The sequence below is a fragment of the Anas acuta genome, chromosome 3 (assembly GCF_963932015.1).
Source record: "Anas acuta chromosome 3, bAnaAcu1.1, whole genome shotgun sequence".
Classification (NCBI taxonomy): Eukaryota; Metazoa; Chordata; class Aves; order Anseriformes; family Anatidae; genus Anas; species Anas acuta.
In genome coordinates this window covers 17,264,024-17,282,162 of record NC_088981.1, presented here as the reverse complement: position 1 = coordinate 17,282,162, position 18,139 = coordinate 17,264,024, and the positions used below count along the sequence as shown (strand labels likewise).

Genomic DNA, 18,139 nt, shown 5'->3' with positions numbered 1-18,139 from the left:
CTATACATCTTATTACGCACAATTTTTTTAATCTTTTTTTTTTTTCTACTACTTTGTAACTTACTACAAAGTGTCTTCTAAGAAACACCAAGAAATACCACAGAGTACCAAGGTGCCATTTATTACTGACAGGAACCTAGCATTGTAAACACTGGACAGTTTACAACATCAGAGGCCAGCAGAGCTGCCCCCCAAAAAAACAAAAAACCAGCACCCTACCATCCCAGCCCATCACTCTGTCCTGCAGTGCATCTTCCCTGGACTGCCCATACACTTGTACTTATACAGCAACTCCATGAACTGGGGGAAACCATCACCACCAGCCAGCAGTAGTAGTAGCAGTTGTCACCAGTCATTCTAATCGTAATTGATTCTTTAAAGATGATGCTTATCAAATACTGTTGCAGGCATGAAGAACCACAGAACATCCATAAAATGCTTTCTTTTATCGACATTTGAGTCTTCTTCAGCACTGGTGAGCAGCTTGCTACTGATGCTGTACGACAGACCTACATTAATGCAGGTATTTTACTAAGTATTAAGCAAATATTGTGGGATTAAACTCATTAAATTTACTACTGTAATAATGTTAACATTTGTTTTAGGTCTATTTTTTATTTTTATTTAGAGTCAAACACAGACAGCTTACATGGCCTAATGAACAAGCATCTCCATTTTCTCCTCTTAAAACACTGAGCAAGAAATCTAATAGAATCATCTATTCTCATCTTCAATCACCCTTCTGTTGGTCTAAAACAATTTGTGCTATTCACCCAAATCATACGGAAAATAGGAACAGAAAAGTGATTTATTCCAGGTCTTGAAACCTATTTTTGCCAATACAATGGACAGAAGGAACCAACCCACACAAAGCTATTTCAATCACAAGATGCTTTTGAAACGTAACAGTTATTTTAGAAAGACTGGCTAGACCTCTCAATGGGACTATGATTGTGCCTATCAGATATACCAGCACATGATGATTAATAACAACAATTTCTACTGTCTATAAAAACCCACTATTGCTCCTGCAATATTGAAATAGTGACTTTTTTGAACTGTTACCAGAAACAAAAGGGTATCTCCATGACTGACCACTCCACAAGAAGACAACAAATGTAGCATACCTGTGAGATCAGTTCCTTCTGGAAAGATAAGGAGCTGTAGTGGTTCATTAATGTCACAGAAATAATCCAGCATTTTTTCAAAGTGACTCTTGTCATCTTCCCATTTCCTCTGAATGAAAATAAAGGCAGCAACCTGCATCGCCCAGCCTGAAATTTAAAAATAATTTTTAGTAACATTTTATTCCGATACTTCCACAGTATCTGTTATTACGAAATATTTTACAAATTGCATTAGATACATTTTATTTTCCACCCACCTGTCTTCGTCTCTGAATAAAGGCATTTAGTTACTGTGTAATAGGAGTTTTAAATAGGAAACAAAAAATGCCTCAGCCGGCTGTCAACCAATGCCCCAGGTCTTTTTCTGCAGGGCAACTTTGCAGCTACTCACTGTACTTAGCTAGCTTATATTTCATCAAAAAACCTGCAAAAAGATATTCTACAATGAAGCAAAGCTATCAGTTTCCTGTTCACTTCTTTGCTTACCACAATTCTCAAAGCCTGTTTTTCCTTTGATGGTGATTACGTAACATTTTTGCAGTTTATTTCAGCTCCTCTTTAGGTGAATTCATTTCTATTCTGTTCTTACAAGGAGCATATGCTAGAAAAAAAACTTATTAAAGTCACCGATTTTAAAATCAACTTCATAAGTATTCAGCCAGGATAATATATTAACCAGGATGTATAATCTCTTCTATATTGGACAGGGTCATTAATTGTACTATTAAAGATTTGTAACCTGTATTGTGGGATCGATACTTCGTATTTTTAAATCAGCTAAGGAGATGGAACACTGGAACAGGCTGCCCAGGGAGGTGGTGGAGTCACCATCCCTGGAGGTCTTTAAAAGATGTTTAGATGTAGAGCTTAGGGATATGGTTTAGTGGGGACTGTTAGTGTTAGGTCAGAGGTTGGACTCAGTGATCTTGAGGTCTCTTCCAACCTAGAAATTCTGTGATTCTGTGAGATGAAGCCCACGTAACTACCATGCCTTCTGCAATCTGCACCTAATGATTCTCAGATCCTGAGATAAGGAATGATATACAGATAACTGAATACTGGAAATGGGCATGAGAATTAAGAAAGAATATGCTTAGAATAGAGTCTCAGCAAATTCGTACATCGTGTTTGTTAAAAACCCTTGTACACAACATAAAATTTTGACCACAAAATCTTATGTGCATCTATGCATATACCATGTGCCTGGTGTCAAGAAGTACCTGTACAGCCATATCAGAGGAGGTTACACATATTTAAACAAATCATTTGCAGGAAAAAAAAAAAGGTCAATTTTAAAGTAACTGAAATATAATTTACATAATTTAAATATGCTCTATTCTGGCATTTAACCAGCTTCTACTTGCTACTATATCTTTTACAACGGAGCAAACACAGCATTTTAAATTGAACAAAACAGGGCTTCATTTTCCTACTTGTAAGTACATTATATTAAAGAGGACACTTTCTCACAGCAATTTTTGCCAAACACCAAATGGTGCCAAAACATGCAGTTACTCTAGAGGGTACCAAATCTAAAATTAAATTCATAAAAATGGACACAGCGAGGGGGAAAAAAACCCTCTAAGCAGGAACAGAAATGCCTTGTAGCATTTACAACTCCAAGGACATAGCAGGCTCCATGGGACAGAGTGGAAAAACACGTTAGGAAAGTTCTGTGGTCGTTCTGGTATTTTCCGCTCGTTCTTACCTCAAAACATAGATTTTTTGTATGTTTTATGTACCCTAGTCATTATCCATAAATTAATGTATGTAAAAACTGTACTGTGCTAAACCATTTTATTGTCTGGTATCACACATCAGACCCAAGTTCTTCAGTCCTCAAATTCTCATTGCAGCAGAGAATGTAAGTGGAAGGAAGGGAAACAAGCAGCAAAATAAATGATCATTTGGGAAGCCTGCTGATATTCTCCCAGGTCAGCAGCTCCTGAGGAAGCGTGATTTTAGTCCACAACAGCAAAGAAGCACAGAAAAAAAACCTCCCTGCTAGATTCCACCCTCTCCCTGCCTCTCTGCAGGCAGCCCAATGCTTTGAATTTGATGGAAGCTTGCATAATGAACTCCTTCCAGTGATCCTTCTTTGACCATCAAATTTACATGAACATCAAATTTACAAAACACCTCTGGCTACTGAGAAATCAGCTGCTGGCGTGACTCTTACTTGCCCAAATGCCCTTCAAGAAGAAGATATATGCAGCAGTATCCCATTCTTATCCTTAGTGGTGGTATATACAAGCTAAAAAGAATTTAATGCAGGCAGTAATGTCATGAAAGGAGGGTTGGTGAGGATGAGAAAGGAGTTGGGAGGCATCCAGTCTTAAAAACAATAACAATAACAACAAAAAACAGGTTTGATTTTATAACATAACATACATTGTTTTTTTTTACCCTCCCTATCTCTAAGTGTGTACCTAATTAGATAAAACATCCCTCATCGCTCCAATAAGAACAGATTATCTACGAGTCAGATGACCAATCGTAAAGGATAGAGGCTTTCCTCCCCAGCTCCTCCAGCACAGCACACTGAGCCAAACTATTTTACCATCTATGAAAGTGCAATAACCTTTCACAGTTATTCAGCTTCAAAGCCTCCAACAGAGCATGACGTGAATGTGAATTCCTGCCTTCAATCAAAAACCAGGTCCATACATCAGCAGTGGAGACGCCTACTGTTTGCATGGCTCACTGTTGCATCAGATTCAAGGGAGACAGGAAACCCAGCACAAGCTTGCAGACACGTGCCTTAAGCCTTTGAGTAGAGTGAAAGCAGGCTCCTGCTTTGATTTCCTCACCACAGCCTGTCTGCACTGTGCTGCTGGAAGAACAACACATAACAAAACTTGAGACATGTCTGGGGAGACATGTCTGGAGACAGGGGATCCAACTGGGAAGGCACAGAAGAACATGAAGAATTCAATAAAGCAACAAGAAAAAATGAAAGTTTTTCCTAATAAGGAAGATTTACAAATAAGCAGAAGGAAGTACCTGCTCATATGCAGCCTGCAGAGAAAGGTGCTGCCCAGTTAATTACTGTTTAGTTTAGGGCAACATATTGTCCAACAAAAGTAATTACATTTTGATTGTTTGCACAGTGTTTTTTGATCATCTAAACTCTGCTGGGCAATAGGAATTTTCCTGGCACAGGCAGATTTTACTTGACAAGGTAAAAAAAATTCTCTTTTTATTTGCAAATTTTCTGAGAAATCTTTGATTAGGAAAACATAGCAGAGAAACAGTGAAGATAAAAAAAAAAAAAAGCTAGCAATGCAGTTCCATTTCTTTGCTAAAATTATTTTCTTGTAAGAACTTCACACATTTCTCATAGAATTTCCACACATTTTTGGTAACTAAAATTGCTTAGAAAAGTAGAAGCACTTCAGATTTACAAAATGGTTAGCGGTGCAGAAACTTACTAGGTAGAGTACCCAGCCACACTGACCTTTAAATCATTTTTTAGAGCTGAAAAAAATAAAAAATGCAGCTTCAAATCACATGTAATACATACATAATGATATCTATGCCACGCTTCAGTAAGGCTTTATCAGCACCGAACTCTACACAAAAATACAACACCTACACAGCAAGGAAAGCCTGCTTTGAACTAGAGAAATACAATGTAGGTAAGAATTTCCTTCATTCCTTCTGAACAGGACTGGGAGGGTTTCTTTCCTGGGGTGTATCAGAAGGGGTGTGCGTTAGTAGGTCGAGAGAGGTTCTCCTCCCCCTCTACTCTGCCCTGGTGAGACCACGTCTGGAATATTGCGTCCAGTTCTGGGCCCCTCAGCTCAAGGACAGGGAACTGCTCGAGAGAGCCCAGCACAGAGCTACAAGGATGATAAAGGGAGGGGAGCATCTCCCTTATGAGGAAAGGTTGAAGGAGCTGGGTCTCTTTAGCTTGGAGAGTAGGAAACTGAGGGTTGACCTTATTAAGGTTGATAAAGATGTAAAGGGCCAATGTCAGGAAGATGGAGCCAGGCTCTTCTCAGTGACACCCAATGACAGGACAAGGGGCAATGGGTGCAAGCTGGAACATAGGAGGTTACGCTCAAGTAGGAGACAAAACTTTTTTGTGGTGACGGTGACAGAGCACTGGAACAGGCCGCCTGGGGGGGGTTGTGGAGTCTCCTTCTCTGGAGACATTCAGACCCCACCTGGATGCATTCCTGTGTGACATTATCCAGGCATTCCTGCTCCAGCAGGGGATTGGACTAGATGATCTTTCAAGGTCCCTTCCCATCCCTACCATCCTGTGATTCTGTGATATAAATTGTATGTGTCTATTATTGTAGAGAAGTCCTATCTTGTCAGCTATGCAGGAAACTGCCAATGATATTAGAAATTCTCCTTGAAAACTGACACTGTAGAATATATGTCATTAGCTGATGATGATGTCATGCAACAAACTGCAGCAGCAGCCACGAGCAGAACAGTGCTTTCCTGCGGCTCCAGCTTGGGCAAGTTGTACTGAAATACTGCAAGAAAGTTTCTGAAAATGAGACTACTGAAATGTAATACTGCTTTATGAACACTTGACTGCACACAATCTATCAAGCCAAAACTACACTCTCAGGAAGAAAGGACCATCCATTTTTTTGGGCTTCTTTCCTTTTTTTTTTTTTTTTAAGGCTCACGTTTAATCGAATTTTTTGATACAGTGGAATGCAAAGAATTAATAACTTAAGAACCAGATAAGTGACTCAATGATTCTCCTTGAAACATTTTCTCCTTCAATTTTAAGTAACCAGAAATAATTGCCTACTTGTTGTACAGACTCATTAAATACGATACGTGTACACTCTTCACCCACAAAGGGGGTGACAAGGACTCTGGACCTATTTTTGTTCCAAGCTTTGCCCTTCACCTGTCATATATACCACTTCAATCAGTATAATCTTTTGTAGACCTAATTTTTACACCACGGCTGGGATGGGAGTTATGACAACAAAATGGTGCAACACTTAATACTCTTTTTAGAGACACAGAAATGAAAGAAACCTTGTATTACATACAATTTTAAATGAAATGCCTGCAGAAAAAAACATTAGAAAGGTCTGAAAAATGGGCTGAAAGCAACACAGCAATTTCATCTAATATATTTCTCAAACTCAAAGTACTCAAAATCTTTACCATTAGGTAAAGATTTATTAGAGTTACATTTAGCTGACATATTGATACTTCCATAATTCTCTGTTTCTGAGTATATATAACTAATTCATGTAAATATATAAAAGATGGAATTGGAAGAAATTATTCAGTTGTGTCATTTCCAGAAATATTATACCTTAACGACAAATACCTAAAGTATAAATTATAGCTGCAGTGAAACTGCACTGAAACTGTCCAGCTGATTTTCAAGTTACATTCTGGCCTTCAAAAGCTTATAAAATGAGCAAAACATTTCTGTAAAAAACACAGGACACAGTTTAACAAACAACAAAATTTGACAAACACCTACAAAAGGTCTGTCACATAACACAGAAATGCCATTAGAGGTAAGTGGGAGAAATTCTAATCTCACTGATTGGATTAAGAGGTTTGTCTGTTATGAACACTTATCTGTATTATTACCCCACCAATATGTACTAACTATGAATTCAAAAAAAATCAGTTTCTAAACAACTCTTGGTACATTTTCAGGAACCTGATTTTGCCAAGCATATCTAACATCCCAGACTCTGGAGCTAACCTTCCAATTTTATTAAAGACATTCTAATACTAAGCGTGCACACATATAAATGTTTTGTTACACAAAAAATAGGGGATACTTTTGAAGAGATTAATCTATTAATCTTCCAGACTATAATCCTGGATTCCACCTTCCAACATTTCTTTAAAAAGTTGCAAAGGAAGCAGATTCCAGTATTATGAAAACATTTATCTAAATATATATGTAATGTTAACAGAGATATCTTTGTCTCACGTAAAATTGAACATTATGCTTGAATGTCAGGAAAAATGGGAAGTATGTTCCCTAGTTGCAGCTCTTACTTAGAGGACTACAGACCTAGTGAGTGAATGTAATAAAAGCACAACGGTGTCAGAGTTCCTCCTTATGGGATCCTGCCAAAATGATCTATTCAGATAAATGGCCTGACAAAAGGGAACCATAAATAAGCTTACTCTTACAACATCATAAATGTGATGCATATCCTAGCCCAAGCTAGTTTTTATAAAAAGGCAAATAAATCAGAGACAAATAAAATGCAAAGCGATGCTTTTATTTCAGGTAAGTCTATTTATGCAACAGTTTTTGGTCTATTTAAAAAGGTTTCTCCGAATATGTGCAACTCAGATCTGTTCCCAACTTACATCATAGATTATTTCATATCCTGTACAGCATATTTTGGGCAACTGAGTTTGATTTAGAACTACAGCTATTAAAATGAAACCTCAACTTTGCAGTTTTTGTTTTGCCTACAGTGTTTTTCCTTTATTTTTTTTCTAATCTTCTCACTCGTATAGATTGGATAATGAAGAAAAGAATGATAAAAGCATGTGCAATATGGGATGAAATGACTCAAAAACCAAGGTGTTGAAAAGTAATTTGAAAAGAAGCATAAAATACATATCTTTCACAATTTTTAAAAATGCTTTCAGTATGTAGCAATTTTTTAAAAAGAAAGGCTCAAGCATGCAGTTCATGTGTCCTCTGGGAGATGTGATTTTATCGCTCAATACACCACATATATTTTAAACAATATATTTTTTTAAATACTAAAATAGAATTTAAACTTAACTGAGTACGAACAGTGCTGGGTGAAGGAATTTTTAAACACATTTTACTTCCCAGGTAAAGAGTTTAGCGACCTACCAAATCCCGGAATGCTTTTCAGACTGGATTTGAGACAGATTTTTTCGAGTCTGAGGTAGCTGTATCGCAGCAGGCAGTTCCACAGGAACATCCAGTCCATTCGGGTGCGATGGTTCATGATAATGACACTCCTTTCTCCAGGAACAAACCCATCACCAGTGACAACCACCTTGGCACCAAACACCATCTCCAGCAAGGCCTAGAAATGATATCTGAATATTATGACTTCACTCCCCAAAGAAAAGCATCAGCCCATTAGCAATAAAAATTAATTTCAATGACATCATTTCATTTATTCGGACACATTATCACTGGTAAACAGATTTCTGTTTTCTAATAAAAAAGACAGCTTTTCCACAACTACAGTCAGCTGTGTAATGAAAGAGGAAAGAATAATAAAATAGCACACATTAAAAAGCATTCTTTTATGATCCATGTCCACTATTAAGTTACTTTTCCCTGTTTTTCCCAAAATGTAGGAATAAAAGTATGGGAACCAGTATGAATCATAACTTGGTAGATAAAGTCTAAGTAGAGAACAGCTGCACAAATAATCTACTGCTCAACGCTGTCGGGTCTGAAAAAGTATTTGAAGCTGCCTTGCTTTCTTCTTGGATCCACATGGTCAATGTGTTTGTGCTAGACTTCCAACTGTAAAAATGGCTAGAATCCATCTACAGAAAGAACAGCTGAGAGAGCAAAAAAATAAATAAGCCTGATTATAGCACAGTGATGTACATCTAAATCTGTACAAATGTACAGTGCTGCCTTGAAGCCTGGGCCTCTACCCCACAGTTTAAAAAAGCAGTTTAAAAAACAGACCAGTGAACACACTGATCTAAGAAGTGCCATTCCAAAGCATAAAATAAGCCTCAAAACTTGGGAGGATGCAAACAAGAGGTATACACTCCCAAGAAATGGGGATAGACAACAGATATTACTTACAGGTATGACTTATGGAACAGGATATCTATTTCTGAGCACTAATACAGCACTTTACATCAGGGGGAAAAAAATATCTGAAAAGGCGTAGAGGAACAGATGACAAACAAAGAGATGGATCCCATTCATACTTTCCTCAGGAACAATTCAGAGAAAAGCTTTGTTATTGATTTCCAGACTCCCAGCTACAAAGTTGATGCAATGTGGAAGACTTCATTTCTATAGGAAGTTGTTTTTGACCTGAAATTTTCTAATACAACTACAAGTACTAAATTCTAAAAGGATTAAGTATGAGAACAGCGAAGGTCAGGAACAACGTACCAGATAGCAAATTATTTTCATAATTAGAGAGTGGGAGCACAGTTGAAAGCAGGAGTTTATATGAAGACTCATTTAGGAATCTTTGCAATTTAAAAGAACCCTTGTGCTTTCTAGTGCTTCACCTACCCTTCTCTGATTAGCATCTGACATTAGAGGTAACATTAAAAGGCTTTTTCAAGAGTACAACCGTCATGTGGTGTTAATTTATACATACATTAAACTGTAGGAGAGGGGGAGTCTAAGCAGGAACACAGACAATCTGCAACACAGACTGAGCTAAAGCCTAAGCCTTCACAGCTAGCAAGAAAGTTGAGGCCTGATTAACAAAACCATAATAAAGCTGAATTTTTGTTTTAATCAAATGTGTTAGTAAACAAAATAAATGGTAGGACTTAGAAGAGTTGTCCAGAACTTGGCTCAAACTGCAACTTACCACTGGAAGTGTGAGCCAGGTGGCCACAACACAGTCAGTGATCCTGCGGTACCAGGCAGGCGAGATAAACATCAAAGGTAGAAAAGGACCGAGCATGAAAATACTTCCAAAAAAGCTTCCCAAGAACAGTGCAACTGCGAAGTATATTCCTTTCCATGACACCATGGCTCTGAAAAACAAAGTTGGCATTATGTTAGAAAAATAAGCCAATTAATAACTCTTCAGACACACAACTTCAGTTTCAGGTAGTATTCCTCCTTTTTTTCACGTCTAGCAACACAGAACAAGAACAGTGAAGGCTACCTTATACTACCTTATAACATGTACTACCTCAGAAGCAGCAGTACTAAAGCAACTCCATAAACACAGTAATGTGTAAGGTGCATTGGGATATTAAAGAGGACCAGCTACATCATAATTTCCTCCTCTTATAGCAATATGCAATTCCATACTGACATCTTCAGAAAGCTATTTTAAAATGCAAAGGTACAGAAGAGTTGTATAACAGAACACCTATATTGAACTTTTCATCTATTATCATAGAATGGCTTGGGTTGGAAGGGGCCCTAAAAATCATCCAGTTCTGACCCTCCTGCCATGGGCAGGCACACCTCCCACCAGACCAGATTGCCCAAAGCCCCATCCAGCCTGGCCTTGAGCACATCCAGGGATGGGGCATCCACAGCTTCTCTAGGCAACCTGTGCCAGTGACTCACCAACCTCTGTGTAAAGAATTGCTTCCTAATATCTAATCTAAATCTTCCCTCTTTTAGTTTAAAAACATTACTCCTTCAGCAAACTTGCTGAGGGCACACTAAATCTGTTCTTCAGCTGTCCTTATTGGTGATTATCCAAGAAGCTGATAGCCCTTGGTTTGCAAGTCAGTAGTGAAAACTTGATATAATTCAGTGTCTGTGCTAACAGCTAGACTGCCTTATCATAAATTGAAATGTATAATGCATAGAGCTGCTTAACACATTCTGGTAGGAAGCTTAGCAATCCTCCTAGCTTTTGTAATTGTTCCAGGATTTCATAATTTAGCAACTACTACCAGCTATGACAAAGCAAATGTGGAAATATCAGCTCTCCAAATTAGGGCCTAAAAATAGAATGTTTTCAACTATTTAGGACGCAGCCAATTGCTTATAAAAAGAAAGGTTAAGTAGAAGTCACTTTACTGAATTCCTTTTTTGACAGGCTATTTTAGAAATTACAAGAGCTCAGATGGACAGGACTTCAGAAGAAAAACAGGAAGCTAGTGTTTTTAATTTAAAATGAGCAATGGAAAAGTAATCCATTAAGCCTTGTGTACTGTAACATACATGATTTATCTCAAGTGTATTTTGTGCCACGTCCATAGCAATAATGTTTGCACAGCAAAGTATTCAAAAGTCAAGAAATAGTAATCCCAGTGTTCCTAGCACGTGAACATGCATCTCCTACATGATGCTGACAAGTAACAGGAAAGCAACAGCATTTGGGGATACTTCTAGGTTTAAACAATTTCATAAACTGTACATTTTTGGAGGATGGCTGAGAGCAGAGGCCATATAAAGTTTTCAATGTAAGAGTGATACAAGCTGTATTTAGCCTGACCTCTGCAGCATAGCAAAAAAGTAATACTAAATACAAACCATTCACTGATAGCTGGCTGTATCAGAAGAAAAATTTAAGAGAATAATGTTGGAATTTAAAAAAAAATCCACATTGTTTACATTTCGAAGCGCACAGTCCACTCTTTCCTGCAGAAAGCAGGATCTAAAGAACCAGCTGGACACATATGCATGCACTAAATACAATTCGTTTTAACATATCAAAGGATCCCTGAAGAGCACTACACTGGACAAACACTGTTCCACATGTGTTCCTGTATGTGGTACTGCAAACCTGTGTGGGAAAGTCTGACATAAATGTCACAGAGGATAGAAGAAACCCAGAGAATGACAGAAATAACAAAAAGGACAAAGAAAAGCACTAACTGCAGCAGGACTGGAAGAAAAGACCTCTTCCTAACGTACCAAGATCAGAGCCCTGCAAAAGGGAGTAGAGAGGATTAAAATTCAACGGGATTAATCTAACCAGACGTGCATTTTCTGAGGAACAAACAGGAAAACAACTGGAAATGGCTTTACAACCCACTGCCAGACCAGGAACAGGAGTTTGACCAACTTCAGCCAGCCAAGCTGTCCCTCTCGGAGCCTGCTCAGAGCCACTGGTCATGGTGGAAGACACGGGGATGTCTGTCAAGCACCCTGGCCCCAAAACACTGCTGAACAACACGGAAGTGCATGTGCCAGGTGGAAATACTGGAGTACTGCACACAGATAACCACAGTGTTAATAACAGAAGACACTGCTCTGCCATTCTCCTAAACTGTTTGGAAAGCATTCTAGGTCACTTATTTACAGTCCGAGGTTTTCAGTTTACATTAGTTCTTCCCTCAAATTATCACACAGAGACAAATATTTAAGAAAAACCTTTTCTGTATTTTATGTAAAAGACTGTCTGGTAAACATTTTTTTTTTCTTTTTAGATGAAGCTATGTGAGCTATGCTAAGGACCTGAGGAAGTTCTGAAGTTTCTCTTCTTCAACCTGCACCCCTGCAGCATTTTGTTTATCATGACAGTATCTATGCATATCATGACAGTACATATGCTATACTGCATTCCACTGAGTTAAACATTGCAGTGCTTATTTCTAAACACAAAAGATATCACGTGTGTTTTTAATTGATGCCATTTATCCCTTGCAGGCACATTTTTAAAGTGTAATGCATTCCACGTTTAGTTTATATCGCTTACATTAACAGAACATATTACCTTCACATTTGTATACATGCATTTATCTAGAATGATGGATAGAGTGTGTCACTGAATTACCTCCACCACCATAAAGCACACAAAATGCAAACAGGTATGAGAAATAGAAAAACAACTCTTCATGAATTCAAGCAAAACTGCAAAATGAGAAGCATAAGCTGAAGAACAATAGCAGAGAGTAACCCATCCAGCTGGCCTCCTGAAAAAAGTGTTCAGCAAGAGCATTTTAGTAACCAGGTGAAATTAAGACACTCTACTTACTTGGTTTTGTTTCCGGGTTCAGTTAGAAGCTGCACAACAGGTTACATGGTTTTAAGTGCATCTGCCTATACATGACAACTGAGAAACATTTCCATGTATTCTCATTTTAACCATCAGTCAGTGATGGGTAGCCATCATACAAGCTGCTGGGCTTGCTGACTGCCAAAAGCATGTGCTCTAGGCTGGAAAGGAGGTCAGCAAGAGTACTGCTCTGCACGTATTTAGAGCAGAGAGAGAAGAGGGTGAATACCCCACGCTGCATTTGACACACTTTGTAGCCCAGGTGAACCACTACAGCAGTGTGCTGTCCCTAACACAAGTGGGGCCATAAGGAGCCTGCTCCAGCACTTCCTAGATGAGCAGCACAGTGCAGAAGCTTGTAAATTGTATAGAGCCAGCTCTGTCAGATAAATAATTAGTCACAACTTTGTGTCCTACAAAACTTCAGTACAGTTTGGGAACTGCCCTGTCTCTGAAGCAATGCGGATGTTCACACTGTGCTGCAGCTTGCCTAATAAACCCTTTTTTACTCAGCTCCTTACCCTCACCTTCCCAACAGCAACCCACTGCCAGCCCATGCCTCACACTCCCAACCCCACACTGCACCTCTCCAAAGCAGCAATACTCCTCTCACACACATGCCGTGCTGTCTGGGCACAATAAACCCCATGATGCTAGAAGGTCTGCTTGTGAGAGTTGGTTCCAGTTACCTCAGGAATTCCCCATTAACTCCTACCGATGTCAACAGGGAAGTGACTGATCCTTTTGCATCTCTTAGCCCTTTAAAAAAACTTGTTTGGAATCAAGGTGTCCTTATAGATGTATATGTGAGCCATCCCAAATTTAACGTGTATATTCCACAAGAGGAGAAAAAGCTACAAAGCAATACAAAAATATACACCGGTGATTTCAAAACACTGTTAAGAAAGCAACCAAACTGGAAAGGTGTACTCAATGAAAACTTGTAAAATGTGAAAAATCTCAAAACAAAGAAAATCCAGAGCTGATTCATCTGAGAGATTAGATATCCAAAAAATGATTTAAAGGATTAGATTGAAAGTCTGAGCAGCAGATACCAAGCATTTTCAAAGCACCTAACTACTCCCTTATTGCTGTTGCCAACTCTCTCTTCCTATGGCAGGTATGACTCTGAACACTGGATTTGGCATTTGGGCATTTTAAAGCCCCTCTCTATTCACTGTGTATGTCAGAGCTGTAGTTGAAACAGTCAAAACTATTTTAAGATTCAGGCTCAAAGCTGCAAACATTAGGAAGGCAGCACCCACATACTATGCTTGTAGTTATTCATCTGCCTTGTGGCAAAACTCCAAGCTAACGGGGTACTGTGCTTCGCATGGCCCTGTTGCCATAGCAGAAGGCAAACATGCCCTGTCTCCAGGTAACAGGAAACAGGGATTCTCAAAATACAATTTTTGTTTTACATTTCAGTTAATTTTAAAAATCCTTGGCTATGACGGGAAAAAAAATACTTTCCAAAACATTTGCATTTCTGTTGACTCCATTTTTATTAGAATATTTTCTTAAAATTATTTCATGACTCTACACATACAGTTTTTCCATAGTAATATAAAGCAGTGGCGTCTTCCCGTGACCACATTTTAGCTTCTTTTTCTTATTGTCCACATGTTTTTATTCCAGGTGCAGTTGGAATTAAAGGCAAACCATGGCTTGTTATGATGATTTCAAAAGGTTTTAAACATGATCTGTGAAAATCCTGTTCTCTACAACAAAACTAGTTCTTCTCTACTGTTTTTATTGCTTTGATGAGTGCAAAAGATGAAAAACAAATTTATTTGTTTAGAAACAAGAAAGTTCTTCTAAATTAAAGCTCTAGAAGTTTTACAGCAGTTGAGACTCACCACATGCTTCACAATTCCTTACCAGTTCTGGAGTTCAATGTTCTTGCAGAAATAGGTTAGCTGTCTTCCAAACTCCAAAGAAACACAAGATTTAACCTACAGTACTGAACTAAGCAACATTATCTGACAGAGCCAGCTGCCTGCTAACCTAGAGTGATTTTCAAGTATTTACCATTATGCAGTCAACAAATGAGGTTTTATTACATCACCAAAATAAAAGGGCAATAGAACAACACCGCATTGTTCCTGGCATTTCCATTCAATAGCCACGGGCAATAAAACTGCATGTTGATTAATCTTCATGAACTGAACAGGGAATACGAGGCATTTTGTTTAATTTTTTTTTGTTCAGTTACTAGTGGAAAAGGTAAACATTAATTTCAATTAAAATCACAGAGAAATTCATATAGATAGCCAATTATGCCTCTTCTCTAATAGTTTTGGTAAGAAAGCTAGCAATTAGCTGCAAACTGACTTAATTTACCTCTGCATTTCTTCAAAGCACTAAGAAAAAGGGGTAAGCTAGAAATTCCAGCTCCCACATTCAATTTTGCATTCTGAAAAATACTTCCCAAGTCAGAATATAACATTTTCACAATGATTTTTAAAACCTTTCACCTGGGTGAAGTGATTGGTCTTCTTCAAGGAGGTGAGCAAGAAGGTTGTCAGCTTCACAGGTGTTCATTAAAAAGCTGTCAGGCTAAAATCCCAATTTTCTAGTACCCGTAAAAAAACAGTGAAAAATTACAGTTGTCTAGAAAGGAGAGTAGGCAGATAGATAATAGAAAATAGCTTCACAGCTTGCAAGGCAAATAATACAGGGGTCTCAGCAAGCACTGATGTGGTGGGCCAAGTTACAGACCACCAGACACACTGACAAGTTTCAGTGGGAATGACACAACCTAGTAAAATGTTTGAAGCTCAGCAAAATCAGGCTTTTCTGTTTCAGCATTTTATTTTTTTTTTATCATAACATTTCAAAGGAAAATTTTAACAATTCTTGTATTCCAAGCAAGAAACTACAGCATGCCCTATCTCTTTGACCATGTAACTACTCACTTGTGCCTCAGGTTAAAAAAAAAAAAAAAAAAAGATCTGCAGGAATAGAATAAGTTATATGGGAAGCAACGACAGGAAGAAGCTGAATTATTATTTGCATAGGTATCCACTCTAATCAGTAGTTTATAAAATACAGGCAAGAAGATCTATCAGTTTCCATAGACCCCTTTATGAACTCTATTTTATTGCTGATGCTTCTCTTGTGTACTGCAGTATTTTAAGGAATGTACACATATAGCACAGATCAAAATCACAGAAAAAAAAACAAACATGAAGGAACAGGCACATGACCATTAAAACTATTTCCTTTTTATTCAGTTCCTGCATTTAATAAACCTTCAAGGGATTTAACACATGTATCATAAAATGATATAGAAGAGGGCAATAACAGATAATTATCATCACAAACCACATCCCTGACCCTCTCCAACAATAACATGCACATGCACAAAGTACAATACTTAATGAGTAATTTCCGTAAATATTAACAATAAAATATGATTACTGCTGCATCTTACCATTTATTATCTCTTTTATTTGCCCAGATTTAATCTTACTACTATAATTCAATAAAGGATGTAATAGAATATTTTATTTGCTCTTCCAAGTCATTTTTTTCCAAATGCAAAAAACTGGCTGAGATTCTCTGCAGTGCAACCTTTAGATACTGTAAGCAGATAATTCAGTCAGAGTACAGACATCAAATCAGGCTGATGATTTTTCATTCAAGTTTACCTGTACTCTTTTCACTGTTGCTCTGGACAACCATTAGACCAATAAAGCTTGAATGTGAACGTGAACTAAGGTATTTAAGCATACTTTGTGAGAGGGTGTCAAGCAACAGCTACAGTTATTTCTGGGAAAGAAAAATAAAAGAATAATGGAAAAGAAGTAGTTTGCTTTTATTCTTTACTATCCAATAATATAATTGACCATTTCAGCTGGTGTAGAAATAACTGCACAAGAGCATTTTCTGTGCAATTTACAGAACAAAAAAAAAGCGGTAACTTTTGGCAAACACAAGTCATTTTGATTAACTTCTTCATAGCTTCCCACTTCCCAGTTGTTCTTTAAATTATCCTGCAAGTTGCTATGACCCCACAAGCTTATATTAAAGAGCAATCAGCAAAAAAAAGAGTGCCCTGGCTGACAAATCATGAAAAGTAATTTCAGCAGATGAAGAACAGCTGTTGTACTGCTGCCATTGCCTTCAAACCTCTGCTTTTAAAAACAGAAAAAGATCGAGAAGGTTCATCATTAAACACCAAATAGGGATGTTGCCTAGCCCAATCAAACATGGAAGAGCGGACAGTTCTAGAGTTTTATTAGTTTTGTAATATAAAGCCTGCAGGTCAACTGTAGGCTCAGTCTACATTACAGAAGAAGCTACCTGTAGAGGCAACAGCTGGCAAGTCTAAGTCCTCTGGTTTTAAAAATCTGCAACAGACCTATCAGCTGACCAATTTTGATAGATAACAAATCCAAGCAAAAACTATGAAAAATAATTTTCCACTTAGTAATTGGAGATGTAACAAACAAGTTATTAAATCTAATTTTTCCCCTGTGTAACAGCATCTCAACACTTCAGTTTATATCTGTACTTAAGGAATGGGATTTATAATTTCAGAAGTACCCATTGAACAATAAAGTCCTCAGTTGGGGAACAAGTATTGCAGGTTGAAGAGCAGAGAGTCAAAGACAAAACAAGGAGAGCAATCAGTTGAGCATCTTAAAGTCTTTACCACTGGAATGGACCAAAATTCCTTCCTAGGGACAGTAAAAGCTCTTCAAGTTATTCACATGCACTACAACAGATCCTGAACACATGATTAAAAGTTGAACTTCCATGGTTCTAAAAACTTTGCTCTGTTCAGCATTTCACAGACAAATTGTTTGCTTTAGTCTGCTTACAGAACAGTAACCAGCAATTTCCTTCTCTGTAAGGATACACCCTTGAAACTATCAACGGCTCTTCCACTGCCATCAGCACCGAATTCTTTCATTGGGTTAACAACACAAAAGAAAAACAGAAGACAAGCATGAACAAAATTCAAACAGCCTGTTCAACAAGCTATGTAAACCATCAGCCATTGCTAGGATAGCAGCAGCACGACAGAAAATTGATGCTAACTCATATAATTGTAAGGGGTACAATTATGAAAATAAAGAGGGAGCATGTAAAAGCAAGCTTTCAGATGCCTTAAGCAAGCTACCCAACTAGGAGAAGGTTTCAGCGAGAGTTTTGTATTTACAGCCTTTAAAAAAATCTGTTTTAGAAAAAAAGTGTGTTTTAGAACAGAATATATTAACCCAAATAACTCCTGCTTTTGGTATAATGTATGCTACAAATGCATGTGCAACAAGTGAATGTGATTCTGATTTGATGGTATTGCAGCACTTTTTTTAACCGAAGCATTTTTTTTTATAAAGCATCTTTTATGCTGTGAACCATTGCCTGTGAAACAGT

At 37.8% G+C, this 18,139-nt stretch overlaps 1 protein-coding gene across 7 annotated transcripts in view; it reads right to left on the bottom strand.

Moving 5' to 3' along the window:
- Positions 1-18,139, bottom strand: part of LCLAT1 (lysocardiolipin acyltransferase 1) — a 91,179-nt gene that overhangs the window by 52,641 nt on the left and 20,399 nt on the right. For all 7 annotated transcript variants that reach the window (XM_068675889.1, XM_068675887.1, XM_068675888.1 and 4 more), the window contains 3 exons: positions 9,653-9,821; positions 7,957-8,155; positions 1,128-1,274 (listed from right to left, as the gene is read on the bottom strand). In XM_068675889.1, the coding sequence (XP_068531990.1) occupies positions 1,128-1,274; positions 7,957-8,155; positions 9,653-9,817 (511 nt within the window). In that variant the 5' untranslated portion in view covers positions 9,818-9,821. The remainder of the gene's footprint in view (positions 1-1,127; positions 1,275-7,956; positions 8,156-9,652; positions 9,822-18,139) is intronic.